We start from the raw sequence: 16,136 nt of genomic DNA, 5'->3' as shown, positions 1-16,136 counted from the left end.
GTATTGTTACATCATCCATGGACCTCAGTGTATTGTAACACCATTCATGGACACCAGTGTATTGTTACATCATCCATGGACCTCTGTGTATCGTTACACCACTCATGGATCTCTGAGTATCATAACACCACCCATGGACTTTGGTGTACTGTTACGCCAAACATGGAAGTCTATGTATCGTAACACTATTCATGGACGTCTGTGTATCATAACACCATCCATGGACATCTGTGTATCGTAACACCATCCATGGACTTCTTTGTATGGTAACAGGATTCACAAACATCTCTGTATTGATACACCATTCATGGACACTAGTGTATTTTTAATGTTCATTGACACCTGTGCTATAGTATACATTGAGATCTCACTTATCATCAGGTCATCTAACGCCATCTGTAGAACGTATAATTTGATAACTCCAGGAGAAACGGATTGAAAAGAGGTGTGTATTCCAGATCACTCCTTTGAAGCTGAAATAAAAAGAATGATAACATTTAGGATCACTTGGATAAAACATGCCAGCATTTTCTCAGAAAGCCTGATAAATTGACAAAATATCACCGACTTATAAAAGTAGGCACCAAGAAAAGCCTGTAGGAAAAATGGCAGATTTTTAGGAGATTTTATTACTGTAGCGAGCTAGCTGCTAATGGGGTAAGAACAAAAAACAATTAACAATAGTGTTAATTATTGGTGTAATTACACACTTTTAAAACTAAAAACTGAAGCATTAATGATAAAATATAATGTTTTGTTTCTTCCTTCCAAAAACTAATTTTACCCTCATATGGTCCATTGCAATCGTTAAATCAGTCTGTGATAAGATCAACTTCTTCTCATCCAGTAGAGTTTGTGGACTGAAGTGAGTTAAGATGGTTTTCTTGGCTTTCATACGTTTACTCGTTGTCACTGCTTCTTCTACAGTACTGAAATCAGAGACTTGTTAAAATATTTTTCCTAAAGAAAGTTTAAGATTCTGTGGTATGATTTTGTTTATTACATCATGTGCTGTGTTTGCTCTATTTGTAATTGAATGAATCATTTTCTGTTATATTTCAAGAGAAAAAATATCATTGCATGGTACACTGTTATGTGACCATGCAATATAACATTTTCATTGCAAATTGACTTGTCAGAAAGAGTGATGTTAAAATCTCAAAAGGTTAGTATTTTCAAGTGTTGAACTGTTCCTGGCTTTGACTAGTTGCATGCTGGCTGTAAAACTGACAAGGAATCATTCTGAATTACTTGGAAAGATTCAAAACATTTCATAGCTAGTTAATGTGAATAATGATAATGTTTACCTGTGATGACTTTTCTTGGCTCCAGCTGCAGCTTGTGTAGAAAAGGTGGCTTCATGTATTAGTATGTCACATCTAAAACCTGTCCAATAAAAAACAGATTTTCTACCGAGTGAACAAATTTAAGGATTTTTTTCTAGCAGGTATCACAACTTACTTTCTACCCATTTGAATCACTTTTAAACACTTAATGTTTATTTTCTTTTAATTACCGGAGAACATGTATCCTATTTTACCAGTAATGGGGCAAGAGCTGTTTCCCTCTATACTTCACACATCTTCTACACCTAACAGGTCATTATAATATCACAATTAGGTACGTAGACATGGTGTTGTACACTAAACAGCAGCACAAAAGTAAAAATTATCTAATGGTCTTTGTTAATAATTCTGGTGTACAGATAAATGCAGTTTAAACAAAACTGACATTATGCATGAGTTCTTATTCAATGTTTCTTTTTACAATAATGCTGAATGGAGATGTGAAAAATAGGAGGATGGGATGCCGAACATGGGCCTGTACCCAATAAGAAATGTTTGTTCTAAAGCAGCCTTTAAATTATTCAACAAGAAGAGAGGGGAACTCACCAAGCCTAATGAGACTGTCGGATGGCATGGTGTCTCCTGAAAACACTAGGTGCCAACCACTGTCATGTTTGATGGAAACAGAATGTGCACGACCAAAGTTGTGTAGAGCTTTAACAGTTGTCAACTGAAAAACAAGCATGAATACCGATTAACACAGGAAAGAGGCAAAGTAATGGCACAACTAATACCACATACTGATACAAATTCATTTGAGATGTAACACACCACTTAAATAGTCAGTCAAACTCATTAACATCTGTCTGAATAATGCATTAGCTGCATTAGTAATTAATGTTTTTATTCCTTCCTTTCAGTTCAACAAACGCAAGGATCCAATTTCACAACTGATAGCAAGTCTGAAGTCAAGATGGCAAGTTTTACTGATGTCAATGTAATGACCTTGACTAAACCCAAAACATTACCAAAACGTCAAGGTCAATGAAATGTCCTAACTTGTAGGTCACTAAAATAAGTTATTATTAGCAGTAACCAACATTTATGAAAAATAAAAAATAAAATAGTGAATGCTGTTAAGACACAATGCCCCCTTGATGTCAATAAAACTGCGAAATCTTACCTCTTGCAAGTTCAGTTTTGTATGAATTTCTGACATGTACCTTTTTGATCTGAAGTTCCTTGATACATGTAAACTAAAAAGAGATAAAAATGAGCTACAGTATTCAGTCCTGAACAGAAAACCAAGGATCCTCAGGGCCAATCATCCTACAGTCACATTAGTAAATCATAATGAATTGTTTTTATGAAAGGGAATGCAGAAATTTACATTTAAAACACTTTATTTCAGTTGTAAATAGATATTTGGAGTCAATCCCTAAGTTCTACGTAATGTCATAGTTAGCAATGTTTGTAATGCAGAAGATATTCATGGTGAATTTGATGAATCTATGATCTATTGTTCTTAGTAAGATTTGTAGCACTATCAGTTATACATACACAAGAGGCCAAGGGGGCCTAAATAGTAACCCGAGTTAACTCACAAACAACGGGAGTGAATGTAGTATACAGATGAGAAATGTTATTTGTGTAGGAATTGAGAATTTTTATTTTATGTCCCTTCCATCCATGAAGAGTGTTAGATTTTACCCAAAACTTTTGAAATTTCTGTAAATTTGACCCTTTTTGGCTAGGGTCAATAAGTGCATTACATCAAATTCTCATTCTATACCAACAATTCTAACCAAGTTTGATCTTTTTCCAATAAAAATAAACATATTATGTTCAAAAAAGTAATTTTCCTATATAAACTATAGTAAACTTTACTCCCTCCCAAGGGGAAATGCAAGACCCTGGGAGTATTAAAGTTAACAATTTTGGTTAAACACCTTAGGGTCCTTTCATCCACAACTTGATTCAACCATATTTGGATATTGAGATTTCTGAAATTTATGTCAGTTTGACCGTTTTAGCTCCATCCCTCAGGGGACCATACAATATACAGTTTTGGTAAATCTTTGGCCATATATGGTTTCTACCAAGTTTCAGTGAAATCAGTTCAGGGGTTTTCCAGAAGAAGTAGAAAAAGTTATAATTTTACTGACGTACAACTGACAATGCCGAACAAAAAGGTATCACAAAAGGTCACCCTGAGATTCTGTTATGGTGACCTAGAAAGACTGAATAACTTCGAGTATCAAATTCAAAATGGCATCCATCTTGAATGTCCAAGAAAGTTTACAATGTGACATACATGATTAAGACCCTACCTGAACCACAATATCTGATGACGATCACTACATTAGTTCTTAGGAAATAACAATAACAAAATTCCAATGTCAAAATCCAACATGGCTACTAGCAGCCATCTTCAGATTATTACTGTATAGGGGGAAATCTCTGGCCCCATAATAAATAGATATGTTTTGGATCAATCTAAAGTTTGTCTTTACCCTAAGTGACACTTTTCCAGTCAGGAGTAGTGAAATTTCCACTACCTCCTTAAAATCATTAAATTTTTATAGAGCGAAACTGGTGTACAGTATATGTCGCAGCCTGCAGTAAATTGCCATCACAAAATTCAATACCAAAATCCAAACTGGCTGCTGGTAGCCATTTTGAAATTCAGACTAGTTCATATTGAGATATGCACATCTTGGACCTGAACTGACTATGCTGGTGAAGTTGAGACTAACCTTGACTATTGATGACCACCAAAAGTTAATGAAGTGCAGAAGTTGACGGTGTATACTTAATCTAGATTGGTGATTCCAGTATACCCGCACCCCAAAACTTCTTCGCTTGGGTATGATTAGGTGTATAACTCTCAATTCCCAATAACATGATGTGAATATAAACAAGTGTTAGATTTTCTTTGCAGAAATTGTCCGGTATGTCCTTTCTTTAATCTTGACCAGTGAACCATGTTGTAGAAATTAAATGATTGAATATTATGGTGTATACAAGGACTAAATGATCTAAATCTGTTGAGTCTAAATGAGGAATCTTATACAAGCTTTTTGCTGCTGATGAAAGCAGACCACAAGTCAAAATATTCTGATTTTCTATAAACCTACACTGTCTCCTGCAAAATATTAGGTACAAAGTATTCTATGGTATAGATTAAACTGGTCATGTCATCCTCTCCAATGATGTCAACAGGCTCCACTGGAACTCCAATCTCCTTAAATGCCAAGTGTCTCTGCTTAAGAATACTAGCTAAACCCTGGAACAATACAAATAAATTGAAACTCAGAATTTTTTTTCTTAAAACTCTTCGTTCTATGTGAAAAACAAAAGCATTGGTCGAATATTCTGATTTCTCTACTGATAAAATGGTACAATGGTACAGTCTGTACAAAAAAACAAAAAATTTAAAAACTAATGCTTGCTATTCATATACCGGTAGATAGTTTCACATCAAGAAACAAAATATTAAAATTTTGATTTCACATAGAAACTAAAGTGCTACTAATTAACTCAGCAAAGTATGAACTATTGGCTCACACTAACCACAATGTGGTCGGCATGTAGATGAGAAATGAAGATGCACTTGAGTTTTCTTAGCATTTTGCTCGTCTCACTACCAAAGTGGTGGTACATCTGCATGAAAGTGCCTTCTCCACAGTCCAACAGAATGGCAGCGTCTGGGCTAAAATGTGTGAAAACAATGCAATGAGCTGTAAGGCAGAAGAAAGTGTCAGAATGTGAAAGATCTCCTATCTATCTATCTACCATTACAAGTGAATGACATCCTATTTATAACCATTAGCAGTGAAAGACATCCTATTTATAACCATTAGCAGTGAAACACATCCTATTTATAACCATTAGCAGTGAAACACATCCTATTTATAACCATTACCAGTGAAACACATCCTATTTATAACCATTACCAGTGAAATGTTTGCTATTTATCTATTATTACATGTATTTATCTATCTACCATTTCCAGTGAAAAATATCCATTTTATCACCATTACCAATAAAAGATACCTATTTATCTATCTACCATTCCCAGTAAAACAAAATACCTACTTCTCTATCTGCTATTACCAGTGAAAGGTTTTCCATTAATCTCCAAGAGAGTGAAAGATTCTTAAATACAGAGAATAAAGTCATCAGCCTTGAAACTTACTCTATCTCCAAGTATATTCCTGTCACATTCCTCAACAGGGTGGATGTTGTAGCTCCAGTCCCTAGGAATGTTATAACTGGGTATACCACTGAAAATTTACAAGTATATCTATTATGTTTCAATTCTCTTATGTACAAACATATGATGACAAGAACTCCACAAAATTATATATCTTTAAGTCCCTGTTTTGTCTCATTAAAATAACAATGTCTGTAATGACTGGTTAATTACACAAAAACAGATTCTGATTAAATCCTTTACAAGCCTGTTTAATACATCAAATAACTTTTTTTTGTTGAAGGAATGTGAATCAGAATTTTTTTATGAAGATTTGTAGATAATTCTCAAAGTCAACTAAAATGGTCTGCAATACTCATTATCTCAAATTTTGCCCTAATTTGAGTTAATCAAAGTATCTTTTAGTTTGGTCATTTATTTTCTCAGAAACTGATCTAGATGAATGTTTGGTTCAAATGCAAACAAAACAATAACACCTAAGTCTTGCTTCCATTCCTTCATCATAGCAAAACAAAAATCCTTGAGTCAGTAGACACTATCTACAAATGATGATCCATACAGCAAGATCTACATGACATTTGCATATGTAGACACACAAAGCCATGTGTTTTCAGAAGAAATGTTCTGTAGATCATAAATAGATGTATCTTCACCCTTCCAAGTATTCTCATCTTTAACTATAAATTTTCAGTAAAAACTATCAAGAATGGAACTTGTTGGCAGTGTTACTGACTTGTTCAAACTAACTGGAAATGAAGGGACATCAATCTTGTTTCCAAAGCATAACATAATGAATTATCAAGTAATATCAATGCACTACCAAATTTAAGTATATGTAAAGTTATCAGAATTCAAGGACATTTTTAAACTTTCAACTTGACGTGAGTTTAAATGACACAAATGTAATACACTTGACAAATGAATGTAATAGAGACACAATCATTTAATAGTTTGAAATGATTGCCCCAGAACTCCTTCATTATGTCCAAAACCTGAATAACCAGCACAAACACAAAGTAATGCAATGCTTTACATAAGAAATAAGACTTTTTTGTACCTTTATCTCGCTTTTGTTTTTTTACAAATTCTTTGACTGAACCAAGATATTTCTCATCAGCATTCTGTAATTTCTGGATGCCATTCTTATAAGAAACAGCTACATCCCTAATTATAAAACAGAAAGGTCAATTTAAATATGATAACTTCTTCCATCATCACTGACATACATAAATCATTAGTTATATTTAAACTTCATTTACATAACACCATATAAAGGTGGTACTGTCTGGTGGAATTTGGAAAAAAGAAAAATATACAATTAGTTTGTAACTTATGTTAATGGAACAAAGCAATAAGTAAGTATGACAAGTATTACTGATGTGTAACAATGTGTTATAGTCATTTGTAAGTGTGTGAGGTTTGGTCAAAATCCTGTAAGAAATGAAATCACTAGAGCAATAGTAATGCTGACCTTGACCTTGACCCAACAACCCTGAAACTGGAACTTGTGCTTTCAAAGTGTGTGAATTTTGATGAAAATCTCTTTCCGATTGAAGCCATCAGAGTGATGACAATGATTTTCAAAAAATATAAATACAGTAAGTAACCTTTACCTCAACCCAACAACCCACAACTTGAACTTGTTCCACATATGTAAGTGTTTAAAGAATGTGTAAAAATAGGTGAATATTCCTCAAGGAGTGAAGCTGCTAGAGTGCTTACAACAAATTTCTAAAAATATTAAGTGACCTTGACCTTGACCTTGACCTACCAATCCGGAAACTCAAACTTGTCCAAGATATTCTGGTCATTTTAAGTGTGATTTGATGAAAGTCTCTTAAGGAATGAAGATGCTCGAGTGCAGGCAAAGAAAATAAGAAGCCCATAGGGCCTGGATTGTTCATCAGGTTTTGCTTGAGTGAAATTGCTTCATTAAAACTAAAGGAAAAGTAATTCTAAAATATCCAAGCACACAAGGGAAAACTTCCCAGGGGTCAACGAAACCATTCATACTTCAGACCAAATCATTCCTACAGGAGAATTAGATTTTTAAGAATTTGCTCTATTTTGAATTTTTGGCATTGCTCTATCTACCACAGGGAGCTAAGACCCACTATTTATACAAAATTGATTACCCATTACCAAAGAATGCTTAAGACAAAATTGGTCAAACCCAATCATCCCTATAGAATGAGTAGGATTTTAAAGAATTTGAATTATTTTTTCTAGTTGGCCCAATCCCTCTTGCCCCAGGGGACAGAGACCAACCATTTATACCAAATTTTGACCCTACCCCTAAGGCCCTTGGGGGCTTATACCTACTATTTACACAAATTTTTTTTTACTTTCCCAAAGGATGCTTCTGACAAAATTTGGTCGAAATACATTCAGTTACTCATGGCTAGTAGCAATATGTTGAAAAAATTGACGGACCAGAAACACCATGGTATGCCAATAGGTCACTTGGCCCTTTGGAATATACAAGATAGTTACAAACCTGTGTCAATCATCCTTACATTCATGTAGCTATTTGTCGCCTGGATACCAGATATTTACAAACCCATGTCAATCATCCTTACATTCATGTAACTATTTGTCACCAGGATACCTGACAATTACAAACTTTTATTGATTTTGTTACATTTTGGATGCCTGGGCATGCTTATACCAACCTGAAATTGTTGATCATTTTGACAGAGTTGTTGGCAAACTCTAGAGTTTTTCCACTTGTCATTGACAGTACTTTGTCTTTATTCATCTTACTTCGTAATACAGTATATTTGTGTTCATTCCGGTTTGCCGAGGAAGGCAGCAGAGGGAAAACATGATTGTCCAATTCATTAAGAGCAGTCTGGATAGTGCTGATTGGATAGTGAAATGGCTGTTCTTGCGTTTCTTTCACATGAATATGTTCGTTTGAACTATGAAATCTGAAGAAAGAAGAGGACAGACATCACCATACTGAATACCCACTTAAAAGTACTTGTTTTTAGACTGATATTTAGCTTTATGTAAAAGAGAACAATTAGGTAATATCTGTGTTTCACAGCAAAATCAAAGATATACATTTCAATTTACCTGTCAATGAATGTTTTGTATCTAGGATCTTCTACTACACTGGTAGGAGATAAGTGGAATACGTATGTTCCCTGTGCACTTTGGTATTTCTTCAAATCTTCTGACTCCAACAGGCTGCTTAAGTACCTCTTATCTGGGCAATCAAGTACTAGAAAAGCCAAAATATACATTTTGTCTTAGTACAAGCTACATGAGTTCTGTTATTTGTTCTTCATTTGCAACAAGATTTCCATCAACTGTTTGATCCCTCTTTGACCCTCTCAAAATCTCAAAATGACAAATGAAGTCCAAAAACACAAGAAAAATGAGAGAAAAAATTCAAATAAAATGAGTAAAAAAAGGGGGGGTTTTCCATATAAAAAATTCAGGTATTTAACCCAATATCGAAGACAACATTGAAAATCTCTATGATCAACAAGCATGTTTATCATGATTTTGAGTTACACCACATATTTTGTCTAGTTATACAACAATCTGGTTGCTACAGACCAAACATCTTCTTAGAAACTGACATAAACTTCTTTACAGGGATAAAAATGAAAAAGTTTCAAAACACATAAAGCTCCCTATTCCTTTACAAGGAAAAAAAGCAGTTGAAGGACTGATAACTAAAATTCCTGACATAACCATTTTTAAACTCACACAGATCAAAATATCAGTCAGGATCATCAATACATCATATATATGATTCATTCTTGATATTTAGAAAGAGTAGATCATTCTTAATTCAACTGATGTACTTACTCATGATAGCTGGCTGAGTGTTATTTTCACCTCTCAACTGTCAAAGAAATATTTACCATGAATTGAAAACCAACACAATTCTGGATATTATCATGTATCCTAAAAATGAATCTTAACTACATATCACTTTGTTCAAACAAAATAATATGTCATGTTTGTAATCTTTGATAGGATGTGTACATGACCCTTATTAATGTTTCGTATAATAGAAATGAAAGCACAAAATCAAATGAAGGAGAGGAGGATCGCTGACCTGGAGCTTTTACTAATACATCATACACAGAGAATGTATGAGGTGCAAGGCTGGTTACCTTTCATTGAATCAATGTTCAGAAACCATTCCAGGAAGTTTAAGGAGCTAACAACTCTGACCTTTCACCTTCATATGTAATCAGACTTTAAACTGACAGCAAGTCTCTCAGATAGAAAGGTAGCTCTCACCTTTAGTATGTACACTATGGAGGACATTCTTCGCTTCATCTTTGGTTGTACTCCTTCAATTTTCCAGTCTATTGGTAAATTACGCATTAGTAATGATACAGTATAGAGGTTCATTAGAATTAAATACATATTAAGGACTAGGTGTAAGTTAGGGTAACATAACAACAGCCATAGAATTTTAAACAAAGATTAAAGGGCATTTTTTTTCAATACGTTTAATTGATCTTCATTTATAAGAGGCCATTGTAACTTCATATTATCATGACAATAATCAAGTATACCCACTTTTTGTTTCATCGATAACGCTGGGTGGATATCCTTTAAAATCTTCATCAGACAGTTCAGGAAAAAATGGTATGAACTTTATCTGTACATGTTCATCTTCATGGAATGAATCCATTGTTGCATTTACCAAACCTTTAAAAACATCAATGGTATCAAAAAATTATACACATTTTTTTTTAGAAAAATCAGAATCAATAATCAACAGATCTCAGGGTGATTTCAGGAAAATATGAGCTGGACCCCACTGATGGAATTTGAGAAGTTTAAAATGTGAAAAAAGTTTATGCATGGAACATGACAATGGACAAAACAAAATTACTATCTTTGTGTCAGATGACCTAAATGCCTTACATTCAGAACAATAACATTGCACTACCTTTTTCAGATATACTGATTTCTTTCATTTTAAGGACAATTTCAAATGTATATTCTGACAACAATAAAAGTAATTTTAAAGGTATCATGACACCCACAACTATACAGGTACCATGTTTCATTCTGACAAGAAAACATTTTATACATGGTACAGTACACATACTTGTAAATGGTATATGTGTCCAGGTATAGTACAGCTGAATGGAGGATATTGTTCAGTTGAAGTTATATTTTTAAGTCTTTCCAAGAAACATGAGTCTGTCTCATCAAATAACACATGTCGGTCTTGCCAATTAAATGAATGGTGAAACTCTCAAAGACAATTTCTTATTCACTGTAATGTGTATTGAGCATATGCATGAACTAGAGTGCTAAAGAGGACCTACACTGCATCATTAATACCAGGTTTAGAATGTACCCTATGTAACAATGGCATACTCACTGTAAACTGGAGCTTTACCAACATAGAAGCGGTCCAACTGTTGGAATAAAAACAGATATTTTCATGAAAAAGTCAAATATTGATTTCACAAATGAATTTAAAATTAGAATTAGTCCTACCTTCCTCCTGTAAATAATGTTCAGTTTAAGCATTGATATCAAATGAACTGGTCAATCTGACTTGTATAATAGTATACAAGTCAGATTGACCAGTTCCTTTGATGAATGTTGAATATGGTTTCTATAACTCAGCTGAGAGCTAGAAAATACTTCTCAGATTTAATTCTATTTTTTCTCTCTCTCTCTCCTTTATTTGTATTCACAATGAAAAAGAAAAACATCATTTCTTTGATACATACACAAAGGATACTTCAGAAAGGCTGCAATAGCTCAGTCTGTTAGAATGTTGACCTATGCAATGTCTGATGAAGATCTGATGTGCATGGTACTGGTTTGCTTTTCCCTGGAAGCTGAGAAAATGACCAGTTTTTTGCTTATGTGATTGCGTCCTTGGGCAAGACACCTTACCCTTATTACTCTGGATAGAATATAATGGGCCTCCCTGTATGTTGTTCAGGGAGGTAGCAACCAGCTACCACAAGGAGACCCCACCTAAAAATCACCCTGGCTGTCTACGGGTCATAAACCCAGCAAAACAAAGCAAGATAATTCTGTATGTAGAGTATTGTTTTCTGTAACAAATTCAAAATGGTGCTTCACTTCTTTGTCATGCTGTATATTAGTAGAATAGGACACCTAAGATGAAACCCCAAACACCAGCATTGTTATGATATACTATTTTACGCACTTAGACATAAAGAAACTTGTATAAGAAGACCAGGTATGGCCCTGTAGTCTTATAACTATTACTAAATCTTCAAATGTTTTATTTGCTAATAGTTTTCTTTCCAATTTTTCTGTACCCCAAGGAAAACCGTGTTTAAAGTCTTGTCTTCTTTTAATGGTTGAATAACATTATATGCACTGTGGTTTGTTTAGTACATGTGTGAGGGTCTAACACTTAATATGTGATAAAATATAGTCTTACCATTAACTCTGGACCATATAACTTAAGCTCTTTACGGAAGAATTCACCTTCAAAATACTTGACTCGTTCAGTAAATAAACCTGTATACATAATAAAAGAATGAATTAATGTCCACGCAATATGTGTAACCCTGGTAAGATAAATTTCAATAATTTTATGGAAATCAGTAATCAATATAAAAATTGTGTCATATCATAATCTAACTAAATTGTACAAGTATATCTACTCCTTAACCTCAACATCAGTTTTATACACCATTCAGTATGTTCTCAACACCTCAAATCCCATTCTGGAGACATTCACCTAATCAATTTTTTTTAATTTGGAGCAAGGCTGATATTCTGAAAAATAACTTCAGATGAATGTCTACCTATCATTGGTAATTATCAAGACACCACAAAGGAGACATCAAGTGTTGGACATTTATCATCAGGATGTTGACAGGAAGAACTGATTTAAAGTGTATGTCCCAGTACTATCAGAACTTACAAGGTACATACCTTTCAATCCGCCTAAATTCTCCCAATTTGTGACCGTAATAAAAATATCTTCAATGGCATTCTTCTTGTGTCTGAAAAATTCATGAATAGTTGACAACTTATTTACATATTTAAAGTGTGTACATTATAAAACTTCTTTCATTAACAATTAAATATAAAGTTGGAAGACAATCTATAAGAAAGTAAATCAAATGGTACATATTTCTCCACCATTTAATTCAATTCAAGGTGATATGGACAAGTAAGATATTTCATATCAAATGTCTGTTTAACTGGGTTTTATTTGTTTGTTTTTTTTTTTTTTTTTCTAAATTCCTTATGAATTTGCAACTACTAATATTGTGAAACTGGGAGATGCTGTGTTCAAACTTAAGTATAGAGTCTAAACCACCGTAAACTGGAGTAAAGGTAAAAAAATCATAGGCTATGTTGAATCAATGTAGATTAAAATCTCTTGATATACAGATAATGTAACTCAGCATAACATTGACTTTCAGTCTACTAACCTGAAGGTAGTAAGCAAAACAATACTGTTAATCCTAAATTCAATTATCTACTCTCTGCAAGTCAGAAGTAATAGACTAGATACTTACTTTAGCTATTAATTAAAACAGAACTTAATAACACTGCTTTGCCCTAAAAGTTGGATCTTTTCCCTTCTTATCCCCTCTGTTTTTGCTCTAAATGATAAGACATTTGAACATTCCTTTGCAGAAACAGCAATGATAATCTTCACCTTCCAAATCTAAAATGGCCATTTGGAAGCCATTTTTTTCTTCTGGTCAAAAGCAAACAAGCACAAGGAGAGACCAAAGGGAACATACATATGACTTTTCAAGAAATTGCGATAACAAGTTTTCATTGAAAAAATCCAAGATGGCTGCCTGTGGGTCATTTTGTTTTCTTGATCATTCCCAAAATCAAATGGGTACAACTAGGGACCAAGGGGAACATACATATGCAATTTGCTTAAGATCAATCTAGAAATAGCGATAACAAATATTGTTTACAGATGGCGGACAGACGCCTGGACGGACCACAGATGCAGAGGCATTTGAATAGCCCACTATCAGATGATGGTGGGCTAAATACACACAGCTGCAAATGGGATGAAAAATAGACCTACCGTTACCTTCACCAAGTTGGAACTTACTACATATACAAGGAATATGACCTTTGAACTCAATGTGACCTACACCTTTGACATACTTCCTTGAAAATGAGTAAATAAACAGACCATCTGTTTTTTCTCACTCACTCTATCTCAGAAACACAAGCTTTACTTACTTGCTTATGGAATAAATTCGTTTTGTACCTTCCCCGCAGTTAAACAGGTAACTGTAAAAGAAAGATACATATTCATCAAGTCTAGTTTAGATTGAATTCAGGTGTAGAACTTCAACTGCATTTATAGATCTACGTATTTCTAATTTTCTTTCTAGATTAAATATATTTTCTATTTCTACAGGCCTGTTCCCTAACACTAGTGCAATAACTTGTTCCTACATCTTGAAATTATCAGTCTTACAGACTTGTTAGGCTAACAATGTCTATGTCATGTTCTAAAAGCAGGCCAAAAATCCTCATAACTTTGGCACAATCAGAGACAACTAAGTAGATCTAAACACAGGAATGGGAAATTGTATGTGAAAAATAATATTCAATTACTGTAAAAACATGACGCATCCACTTCGTCAATTTTATCATCACACATACTTACAGTCTACAGCACTTCATATCACAAAGAAATTGGGGACATCATATATTAGTATTCTTAGAAAAATTGTGGCTATGCCCCGATATCAAAGTCTGACAATTCATTTTGTATTACTCTCTAAATATGCTCTTTAGTTCTAATTCTTTCAAGTACGTAAGAATGGACCTGAAGGGAGAGTTATCACATCCTTCATATGCAACACAGTCCTTCTAGTCAGAAAGCTGTCACATACACTTTTGAAATTTGCAAAAAGGTTCCCTCCATTTCTTCGAAGAAACACTGGCAAAAAGCCTTTTCAGTTAGAATCCAAAAAGTCGATTTTTACTTTATCAATAGCTCAATAAATAGTAGATCAAAAGACAGGGGGAATTTATAAATATGAAGAGAATGATATCCAAGTTCTTCGCAGGAAATAGTAGTAAGACATTATGAAGGATATCATAGGCAAATGATGGATCCCCAGGTGTGTAGCTGCATATACACAAATATACTACTGCATACATATCATTTCCATGTAACAAATTAATTGCATTATCATCCTGATTTCTTTCCAGCTTTTCATTAATATAGATGTGAAGCAAATTGACACAATGCATATTGGGCACTGTCATATTCACAGCTGTAACCAGGCATCATAATGACCATACTGACCTAAACATTACGTCAACATTTAGCATACTGCCTTTGACAGTGTGCATTATTTCAGCTGTACCCCAGTCGGATAAGATTTAGATGAAGATAATTACCAACATGTCACAAATCTTTTATTTTTTCCCTTCTTTTAACAAAAAAATGAGTTTCAAGTATTTTCTACTTGCTTTAACCACCCACTTCTCAAGTACCATATATTGATCTAGGAATAATTTGTCCCCATGTGTCCGGTATGTTTACGTGTCGTATGTATTACATGTTCACTATATCAGAACACAAGCTGTCAGATTTCTGAAAATGGTTCATCATTTCACAGCTGTATATTTGTTGAGACAGGTCAGATATATTGTGATTGTTTTATATTTAACACTCTTGGTTGTTCAGTAGTAGTAATAAAACAATTTTCACTAACCACTTGTCAAATCACACTAACTTTTGAGGAACCGGGGCCGCACCTTTAGTTTTACAATTAATCGCCTGAGCTAGTAGTTATAATATTTTTTTAATTCACGACCCATGCCTGTTTGATAGATTTTGATATAAACCAAGGACCAATGACAGGTAGTGTGTAATGTTAACCTCTTGTAATTCTTAGGTGTGTAATAACGTCCATCGATGCATTGTTTTTCTTGTTTTTCAGCATGAACCACTTTCACCAGGATCGATTTTGGAGTGCTAAATCCACCGTTTGAAATAACAGACACTTGCAGCTTTGAAAAATTACGAACTCGTACTGTTTCCGAAAGTGGCAATAACAGCTGAGAGATTCTAACTCGCACATGGTGAAACATTATGATTGCGTCAACCATGTAACCAAACTTTGAGCGAATGGCGTGAACCCTTCTGTTTTAATATGGAAAAGTGCGGACCAGGGATATGCTAACAACAAGAACAGACGCACTATGACCGGAACTCTGAAAAAGAATTTGGTTCAAAGGATTTACTATTTTTGTCATTTTCCTGCTTTTTAAAGAAACAAAGTGATATAAGGTTATTTTATTTTAGATTTTAACAAACATAAGTTTTACAAAGAAATAAATCATATACATAAAAAGTACAGGATATTTACATTACATAGACAGAGACATATATAACATATATGTGTTATATACGTCTCTGACATAGACAGTTCAATTCCATCAGTTTTAGATTAAAAATTTGACTCCATATTATTGTAAAACAGGTATTGGGTTTTCTTGAAATTTGTTTGTTCCATGTTTTAAACTGTACAAGTTTGAGTTTGGAGAAGAAACCATAGATTCAGATTCTGGTAGTGTTCCTTAAGTGTGTCTTGCCTAAAACACTACCATGTCACCACACTCAGACATTCCTGAGAAACTCAAACCATCAATGA

The 16,136-nt window shown here is 33.9% G+C and overlaps 1 protein-coding gene across 1 annotated transcript; it reads right to left on the bottom strand.

Annotated features, from left to right (window-relative positions):
* Positions 1-274: 274 nt before the first annotated feature.
* On the bottom strand, positions 275-15,573 carry LOC132556300 (zinc phosphodiesterase ELAC protein 2-like). The gene is made up of 19 exons (XM_060220683.1): positions 15,362-15,573; positions 13,702-13,752; positions 12,415-12,485; positions 11,915-11,994; positions 10,868-10,904; positions 10,051-10,182; positions 9,766-9,833; positions 9,325-9,361; positions 8,581-8,728; positions 8,175-8,432; positions 6,560-6,666; positions 5,485-5,572; positions 4,860-4,998; positions 4,424-4,572; positions 2,470-2,542; positions 1,893-2,016; positions 1,308-1,386; positions 785-929; positions 275-473 (listed from the first exon to the last, which is right to left on the bottom strand). Exons 1-19 carry the CDS (start codon positions 15,571-15,573, stop codon positions 387-389), a joined length of 2,085 nt encoding a protein of 694 aa, XP_060076666.1. The 3' UTR covers positions 275-386.
* Positions 15,574-16,136: the final 563 nt, after the last annotated feature.

Source organism: Ylistrum balloti, unplaced genomic scaffold, assembly GCF_031769215.1.
Source record: "Ylistrum balloti isolate Yb309-2 unplaced genomic scaffold, AGI_CSIRO_Ybal_v1 Utg370558, whole genome shotgun sequence".
NCBI classification, from domain to species: Eukaryota; Metazoa; Mollusca; class Bivalvia; order Pectinida; family Pectinidae; genus Ylistrum; species Ylistrum balloti.
The sequence above is the reverse complement of the archived record's forward strand: the minus strand, read 5'-3'. Positions and strand labels throughout refer to the sequence as shown.

Excerpts from the sequence above, each read along its gene's own strand:
- LOC132556300 (XM_060220683.1), bottom strand. The coding sequence starts at position 15,573 with ATGTTTCACCATGTGCGAGTTAGAATCTCTCAGCTGTTATTGCCACTT. Across the intron at positions 9,834-10,050 it reads CGTTATCGATGAAACAAAAA|ACTGGAAAATTGAAGGAGTA; the intron begins GTGGGTATACTT and ends ATTTACCAATAG. Across the intron at positions 5,573-6,559 it reads AAAACAAAAGCGAGATAAAG|TGGTATACCCAGTTATAACA; the intron begins GTACAAAAAAGT and ends GTAAATTTTCAG.